Raw genomic sequence first — 9,427 nt, 5'->3', positions numbered from 1 at the left:
GCAGCAGAGGCTGTGACAGAGGAGGTACCAGACTGAGGTCCACGAGAATTCCGAGGCTTGTAGTTACTACTTCCAGAGCGAGGTGGTCTAGTGGGGCAATACTGTATAGTATGGCCTAAAACATGACAGTAGTGACACTCCACCTTTGGGCAATGACCGAAGTCATGATCAGAGGACTGACATCTTTTGCAACGATGAGAACGATTCTGAGTAGGAGTTCGGGCAGTGACCGCAAGAGCAGAGTCAAGCTGAGGAGCCTTAGCTAGGTGGAGACGAGTTTCCTCAAACAGAATCTCCTGAATAGCTGCATCCAAGGTAGGAAGTGGATGCCGATGTAACAAAGAGGCACGAACTGCCTCATACTCTGGACGCAAAGCCATTAAGACCTGAATGAGGCGAAGATGATCAGGACTGATCTCTGCTTGATCCAACCGATGCCAAAGGGGTTGCACTTGGGCAAGGAAGTCGTTGATAGATTGTCCTGGTTCCTGTTTTAGATCGTGGAGAGTGCTCCATAACTGATAATAATGTGCCAAACCAGTAGCACGGAAGCGGACTGCCAAGAAATCCCACGCTGCCTTGGCAGTGTCAAATTGGGCAAGCTGAACATGGATCGCCGGAGTGGAAGTATTGCGCAACCAAGTGAGAATTTGATGGTTTTTACTATCCCAATCTTCCAATTTTTCAATATAAGATTCAACAACTGTGGCGGTAGGCGTAACTTCTCCTATAGAGACTGGAGCAATGGGGGCAACTATATCGCCCGTAACAATTCGCCACAATTTCCGACCTATCAAAAAACTTTTCATCGATTGTGCCCACAAACTGTAATTATCTCCAGACAAAACAACATTGATCGGAATATGTACATCCATCTTTTCCATAGAAACTCAAGAGAAAACAGAATCTCAAACCTCAAGCCGAAAGCCGAAACGAAAGAAACCGAATCAAAACCCGAAACACAAAAAGTCAACTGGATACAAAAAACTGCTCAAACCGAGGAAGTGAAGATACCATCGCGGAGGAAATCAAATTCCGAACACGACGGTGCAAAGATCGCCGCCAACGGCCGCCGCACGCGCCCCCACGCGCCGGCGAGGCGTCCGGCCGGAAAAACACGTCGGGCGCGTGTGACTCTCACGCGCCGCCGTTCGCCGAACTGTTCCGGCGTCCGGCCGGTCTCGTGACGGCGAAGGCGATGGTGGTGGCGGTGACGGTCGGAAGTGATCGGAAATATGCTATCTGGAATTCGTGGGTTGTTTCGATTTAGTCGGGAAAAAGCATGGCTCTGATACCATGTTAGGATTTATGGAATAAACTCTATTTTCATCGAACACAATTAGGGTACAAGATTATATATTTATACAAGAGATATATTAGGTAGAATATATATATCAATATATAAAATATATATATACTATATATATATCAACAAGTGTATTATTGATGTTGCTACAAGGTTTTGGTACGAAAGAATCATTCACATTTTATGAAGGATGACTTCTGAAAATCGAACTTAGGACTCAGAAAGTGTCAAAACACTTTCATATCTGTTAAAAAAAACAGACCACATGAGCAGCAGATTTCTTTACATGTGGACCACGTTTGAGGGAACACCATACACAATTCGGTCTATCGCATGGTGGAACAATGTTAGTAGGTTCGGAAATGATTCAAGCTATTACAGTTTCTATGACCGCCATAATATGCACAAATAAGGGGAATAAAATTTACGTAGTAATTGAAGATTAGAGAGATTGCAGCCACTCTGTCTGATTATTGCAGTAGGGACATTTGACGGATACATGTCCTAACCGGACAATCTTCAGGGCAACAAAACTTGTGGTGTCTTGAGATTTTATTTGATCGTACAAAGACAAGTGCATGTGTCTCTCCATGTGCGTATGTCTCACTAGTTTTTTAGACAACACATATTCTAGTTATGGGGTTCACCACTTGATCAGATATCCAGTACTATACGGCTTCTCTCGCTCCTTTATATATACGCGGCATATCCATACAACGAGCATCAAGTCCTAAAGCTACTTCATTCTTACAAAGCCTTCGATTCTCACATCATCAGATCTTAATAAAACTCCCCTATTCTTACCCAATACAATCAGCAATGGCCATTGTACAGAAGCTGAGACGTTCTCTGTCAAGCGAAAGAAGATCAGCCGAGGTTCCAAAGGGGCACTTAGCCGTTTACGTTGGGGAGAGCAGCGAAAAGAGGCGGTTTGTTGTTCCGGTGTCTTATTTGAAGAATCCTATATTTCAAGAATTACTGTCTCAAGCTGAGGAGGAATTCGGGTTCCATCATCCTATGGGAGGCCTCACCATTCCATGCACCGAGGATTTATTTGTCGAACTCACATCCCTCTTGAGCAAGTCATAGAATACAAACATTTCTAGATAAATAGGTAGATAGATTTTAGTATTGTTTTCAGAGGCATTTATCCTTTCAATTACTAAGGATTTTTTTGCCCGGACAAGAATTGTATTTTTTTTACCAGAAATTACACTCCACAAACACATTGCAAGAAAGTTCTGTTGAGCAATTTCATGCGTAAAAACATTACCTAATTCTGCATATGCTATGTATAATTCTAACGGATACTTATTTCTCATCTCTATTACATTCTTTCTGGGATCAAGACTGAACAACCTAAACACCAAAAGATTGCCCAAGTTAACAAATTCGAGCCACATTGATGTTCTAAGAACGCACACAACCATTTATGCTTTTCTTTGAAAACTATGATTTTTCTCTCTTTCAAAACACATCCATGTTTTCTCAATATTATTACAATACTTTAGTGTTTATTAGTGAAATAATTCAGCATACACATATCATTAAATGGCTTCATTTTCTTACTCTAAAATCCCTATAATGGTTAAAGGACATGTTCATGTGGACCTTTGAATTAATGATAGTTCACATGGTAGGCCAATATTTGTTTGGTGATCGGATAAGGTTTCGACCAATTGTATCTTATCTTCTTGATGTATTATGATGCAATTCCTTAATTTTTCTGCCTTCTCGTGCTCTGGCTTGGCATTAGATGGAACTTTTATGACTAATTCGAAACGCCCGACAAACCATGTCCCACATCCCAGATTGTTTAGGACCTTACAATGACCTTTTTCTAATCTTTTAGGGTGCCTTTGGTTACCGGTTGAGTTATTTTTAGTTGAAAGTTAGAATGAAAGTAATTTATTTAATTAATATTAATTTTGTTGAGATATTTTTAATATTAGGTTTTTATAGATTGAGTATATTTAAATTTAGATTTGGTCTTCATAATTTATATTTGATTTTGTTGTAAGGTAAATGAGACCTTAAAAGTAAGAAGTATGAATTATTTTGTATAACATAAAATTTTATATGATCTAAGGAAAAGATAAGAAATAAAATATTTTGAATGAATTGAGTGGGCCCATATCACTAAAAAAAATAATGTTTTTGTAAAGAATTTTTTTGTTGTTCCTTAAATCATTTTTTTTTAGTTAGTAAAGTCATTAGAGATATAATTAAAGATGAATTGTTCAGCCGGGGTTTAGGGACACTTTCGAGCAGCGACTGCCGGTTCTTAAGTTACAAAAAAAAAAAAAAAAAAAAAAAAACATAGAATTGCTTTAGCTACAATTTTAGTGATAGAATTTCCATGTTATTTATTTATTTTTTTGAGGTTGGTGTTCAAAAGAATCATGGTTTTTAGACGTTGGAGGAGTGCCGTATATTTGAATTTAAAGGGAAATCAAGTATTGGTTCGAAGAAGCGATAGTGATAAGTCAGTCTGATTTTATTACAGAAGAGAAGTGCAGTGATCTCAGGACAACCAAAGTCTGAGATTCATGTTGTGTCGAACATTTTCATATCTGTTAAGAAGCAAAATCACATGATCTGTCAATTTCTTCTTGCAACAGAAACAATGTGGACCTTCGATGCAATAACATTTATATTTCAATTTTCAGTCGATCACATGGTGGACCAATGTTTTCAGGTTCGGACGGAAGGCTTGCATTCAAATTATTAGGGGACTCCTATCTGAGTAGTAGTTGATAATAAAGACTGCAAATGGTTTGTCTGATTTATTGCAGTAGAGTCGAGATACTTGACCGATACATAATGTCCTAAGGGGACCATATTTTTGACTACACAAATTGTGGTATTTTCTGATACTAATGATTTTAGAAAGACAACTGCATTTATTTTGCCATGTGCTTATGTCTCATTAGTTTCATAGGAAACACATATCCTACTCAAAATGTTGGCCACTTGATTGAACATTTAGTACACATCATTTCTCGATTTCTCGCCTATATATACACAGCACAAAATGCAGATTAAAATCAACAACTCTTACAAGCCTTTAATTTCTTACAAAACATACATTCATCAACGTTTCATTTTCTTGCCCAATACAACCAACAATGCCCATCATACAAAAGCTAAGACGGTCTTTATCAAGCGAAAGAAGATCAGCTGAGGTTCCAAAGGGGCACTTAGCCGTTTACGTAGGGGAGAGCTGCGAAAAGAAGAGGTTTGTTGTTCCCGTGTCTTATTTGAGGAATCCTATGTTTCAAGAGTTGCTGTCTCAAGCTGAGGAGGAATTCGGATTCCATCATCCAATGGGAGGCCTAACCATTTCCTGCAGCGAAGATTTATTCGTCGATCTCACATCCAACTTGAGCAAGCAATAAGATACATTCATGTCTAGATAAATAGATAGAAAGCTAGATTCTTGTATTGTTTTCGGGGGCATTTATCCTTTCATTTATCGAGGAATTTTTTTGCCCGGACAAGAATTGTAATTCCTTACTAGCTAGAAAATTAAACTCCAAAAATACATTGCAAGAAACCTGTCTATCAATTCTATAATGTAAACCCTTACATGATTAGGCCATTCACTGCCTAGTCATTGTAATAAGACAATAATTCCAGTCCCTTTTAGTGTATCTGCACAAATAAAAAAGATAAAAATACCGTAGACAGCTAAAATATGCTGATCTGATCCTGCTTGGAAGAAGGGTTATATAAAATCCTCTGGTCGATAAATCCTTTCATTGTTAAGTCACTTGATGAACATAAGTATCTGTGCTTCCATTTTCTTCAAAATATCAGTCCTTTTCTCTTTCCAAACAATCCATATATTATTTTATTTTTTATTTTTAGAGTAAAACAAAAAAAAAAAAAAAACAGTAGCTTTTGTGTTTGTTACTTGAAGGAGTGAGTTATCATACAGATATCATCGAATTGCTTCATTTTCTTGTCCTAAAATCTATTCAATAATTTGAGGACAAGATCATGTGATTATCATGTGCTCGTGTTTCTGTTAGAGACAATGTTGCTACACCGCTAACTAATTATATAGTTTCAAAAGCTATTTTTTTAACCGAATATTTTCGTAACAAATGATTTTTTTTTTTTTTTTGTTTGGTCAGCCTTATCGTCTTTGTTGTGATTTTTTTCCGTAACAACTATAATTATAAGAAAATGTGATGTATTTATATTTGTTACTGCCCTTCAACCATTACAAAAATAATAAAAATAATTTTTAAAAATATAATATATAATAAAAAATTTAATTAAATACTAAAAAAAATTATATATTAAAAATATTCTCATGACAATAATTTTTATATTAACTATAAATGAAAATTAAAAAAAATTATATTAAATATTCTGAAATATAACAAATTAAAAGAAAAAAAGTATGATTAAAAATATAATAAAAGAAGTTTCTTTTTATTAAAATAAATGTACAAATTAAAAATATAACAATTTTAATTAAAATAATAATTTATAAAACTTTAAATTATAAATATAGTATTAATATTATTATACTAATGGTGTCCTCTTGCTATGTATTATTTCTTTTTCTTCTTCCTTAATTCGATCTTTCCTCTCTTCTTTCTTTCTTTCCTCTTCTGTCTTCTTTTTCTTTACCGTCTCCGTCCGTCGGCAACCTTCTACAGCCGCCGCCGCAGCCCACAAATTTTCTTTCTTCTTCGAATATTCGAACTTTGTGTGTTTGTGTGATTTGAGGTTTTTTTGTCTCTCCTTTTTGTTTTTTCTCTTTTCCAAAATTTAATATATAATGGGTATCTTGTTTTTTCATAATATTATTTGAAATAACTTTTTTTTTTTTTTAAAGAAAAGAGGTTGAAATCATATGCGAAGAATGTTCCTTTTGTTTGTATTCTGAAAATAAAAATTAAAAAATAGTGACAATATACATATATAAATAAAAAAATATCATTATGATGGTCATTTTGTACAACTACTATAAGTAGAAAATATATAAAAATTTTAAAAACATAACAAATAAAAAACTACCTTTCAAATGGCTTCATCTACACGTCAATATCACTTCTTATTCATTTTATATTCCATGTGTTTAAATGCACTTGATTTCTGCAATTGCTTTGACATAATATCAGTGCTTCTAACATTTACATTATGATAATATCACTTTGTGCTTCTGTTGTAATAATGGGTTCTCCCCCTTTAATAATTTTTCTCTTCCCATCTTAAGCATTGTGTTTAATATTGTGTTTAATATTCTTTTTTTTTTTTTTTTTTTTTTATGACGTGGGAACCCGCAGCCACTACTCGAAAGTGCGCAAGTCACACTAAGTGAACCATATGTGGCAGGTGACCTGAGGCGTCGGGGGTTTGAACCCATGACCTCACGGTACTGAACTTGTGAATAACAAGGTACTAATTAAACATAATTCGCACAATTAATCACATTTTAATTAGACATGTATGTCATCTTTGGACACATTTAATAAAAATACTTCAATAATTTTCTATCATGTTCTTAGTTATAAAATAATTGATCTACTTTGGGCTGATCCTTAAATATTTTTATAATTAGTGAAATTCAATTGTGCGAATTATTATATCTAAATTTATTTACTCATTAGCATGAGACGGGTAAATTGAACTTCGTTAATTATACAAACATTTAAGGATCAACCAAAGGTAGATCAATTATTTTATAATTAAGAATATGATTGAAAATTATTGAAGTACTTTTATTAAATGTGTAAGGAGTTTTTGACTTCTACTTCTAAAAAAAGCAGTTTATACTTATTTGCATTAGCTTATGTTCAAAAGCAGAAGCAGCTTTTGCAGCTGAAAAATGCTTTTTTCTAGGGGTAGCTTTTAGGGATGTCAAATGGGGCGGGTTACCCCGGACCCGTTCTTAATGGGGCGGGTTCAGGTCTAAATATGTTTCGGGGCGGGTTGTGGATTTAAAATTTTAAATCCGGCCGGGTTCGGGGCGGGTTACAGGTTTTATTAAAAATCCGCCCCAACCCAGACCCGGACCCGAACCCGGATACTTTTTAAAATTACTATAACTAATATATATGTACATTTATATAATAAAAATATATTATTTATTTACTTAAATAATTTTAAATATAAAATTCAATTAGTCGTCTGCTCAAAATTTTTTTTTCAAATTGTTATACCTAATATATGTATATTTATATAATAAAAATATATTATTTATTTATTTATCTTATTTTTATGGATCAATATTTTGATTGTTTTTATATATATATATATATTTTTTGTGCTTTTAATGCTATTTGTTTTAGTATTCGATTATTAAAAAATATTTATTATTATATTTTAAAAAAAAAAACGGGTTTGCCGGGTTGGCCGGGTTCGGGGCGGGGCGGGGCGGGTCCTGCGGCCAGGTGGAAGCAGGGCGGGGCGGGTCTCGGAGCCTAATATTTTCTAGCGGGGCGGGTCTTGGGGCCTACAGAACCCGTCCCGAACCCGCCCGGTTGACATCCCTAGTAGCTTTTCAAATAAGGAGAAACACTTTTCAGTCCAAATTACTGTTTTATCCTTAATAATAATAATACTAATACTAATAATAATAATAATAATAATAATAATAATAATAATAATAATAATAATAATAATAATAAATAATACAATACTATAATATAATATAAAAATAATTTATCCAACTCTGTAATTTTAATAGTTTAAAAGTACTTTCAACTCAACTCTGTAACATCCAAATTGTATTTTACAAAAAGCTGCTTTTATAATAATTTATCCAAACACAAAATCGAACTGCTTCTGCTTTTGGCTTTTGCTTCTGCTTCTGCTTTTGGCTTCTGCTTATTTTTTAAGCTGATCCAAACAGCCTAAGTATCAAAAGATGACATACATTTTTAATTAAAGTGTGATTAATTGTGCGAATTATGTTAGCATCGATTATGTTTAATTAGTACATTTTTATTCACCTAAAGGAGAATTACAACGTACATTTATTGTCTTTATTTTGAATCTGATTTGAAAAATCTCATTTATTTAAATTTTCAGTACCTGTGTCTGGTTCGCTTCATTCATGCATCATCTGTTCCTATGTTCAATGGCTCAACTATCCTGAATGGACTAAGAATATTCAGTTTCAATTTGGTGTTTTAGGTCTTGACCTACCACTTCATGTTGAAAAGCCTCCTCCTATTACTGATACTAGCAGCGAAAGTGTCCTTGGGAGAGATCAAACAAATTGAGTTTGATGCTTATGTGGATGAGTATAGCAAACAACATTAATCTACTCTTCCTAAAATCAATAATGCTAAGGAATTTATGAAAGCAATTGGGAACACTCTTAAACTGCGGATAAGTCTCTGGTGGGACACTAATGGCTACGCTAACCATGGTTCGTTCCAAATGAACTATAATACCATAAAAGATAAATGAAATGTGAATGAACTTCATAGTATGCTAGTTCAAGAGGAAACACGGCTTAAAAATTAGGGCTCTCATTCAATTCATCTTATTACCGACCAAGGAGCTGGTACGAGAGTTCGGAATAAAAAAGTGAAGGGCTAGCATGGACCATTGAAATTGAATGTGCCGTTTGTCTAAGTCCAAAAGAAGGAACTCAATAATGTCAAGTGTCGCTTTTGTGGAAAATCCAGACTTTCATAGAGATTGCATGAAATGAAAGGCTTGGTTCGAAAAAAAAGGTACTACTGCTTTTTTATGTTTCTAATCAAATTAAATTGAAGTTCCTCGTAATACTTGGTCCTAAATTACTCAAGTTTTATACAAATAAAAAACGTACAATATCTTAAATAATTTTTTAATAAAACAAATAAATAAATAATTGATCAAATATTTATTTTTAAACCCACAAACAAACACACCCATATTATTCATCTTAGGACTGTTGAATAAACTTAAATGTATTTTAATTGATGTTGAATTGGGTGTCAAATTCAGTGGTTAGAGGATACTAAAAAATATATAATGCATGAGAGTTTCACTAGAATAATGGGTTTAAAGGATAAATGTTACACTAGAATAATACAATTTATCTTATGATTAATTGTGGTGTTAATTTTTGAAATATCTAAAGTATTTTTTTGCTTTAAAATAGCGTTG

General features: G+C 33.9%; 2 protein-coding genes across 2 annotated transcripts; both read left to right on the top strand.

The window, feature by feature from the left end:
• The first annotated feature begins 2,016 nt into the window (after window positions 1-2,016).
• LOC127253786 (auxin-responsive protein SAUR27-like) lies at window positions 2,017-2,632 on the top strand. The gene has a single exon (XM_051278556.1). It carries the CDS (start codon window positions 2,126-2,128, stop codon window positions 2,393-2,395), a length of 270 nt encoding a protein of 89 aa, XP_051134513.1. The 5' UTR covers window positions 2,017-2,125; the 3' UTR covers window positions 2,396-2,632.
• A 1,729-nt stretch (window positions 2,633-4,361) lies between these two features.
• On the top strand, window positions 4,362-4,948 carry LOC127253798 (auxin-induced protein 15A-like). Its single transcript, XM_051278567.1, has one exon. It carries the CDS (start codon window positions 4,435-4,437, stop codon window positions 4,702-4,704), a length of 270 nt encoding a protein of 89 aa, XP_051134524.1. The 5' UTR covers window positions 4,362-4,434; the 3' UTR covers window positions 4,705-4,948.
• Window positions 4,949-9,427: the final 4,479 nt, after the last annotated feature.

Source organism: Andrographis paniculata, unplaced genomic scaffold, assembly GCF_009805555.1.
Source record: "Andrographis paniculata isolate CXL003 unplaced genomic scaffold, ASM980555v1 Contig12END, whole genome shotgun sequence".
In the NCBI taxonomy this organism is placed as follows: domain Eukaryota; kingdom Viridiplantae; phylum Streptophyta; class Magnoliopsida; order Lamiales; family Acanthaceae; genus Andrographis; species Andrographis paniculata.
This window is presented reverse-complemented; position numbering and strand designations above follow the sequence as displayed.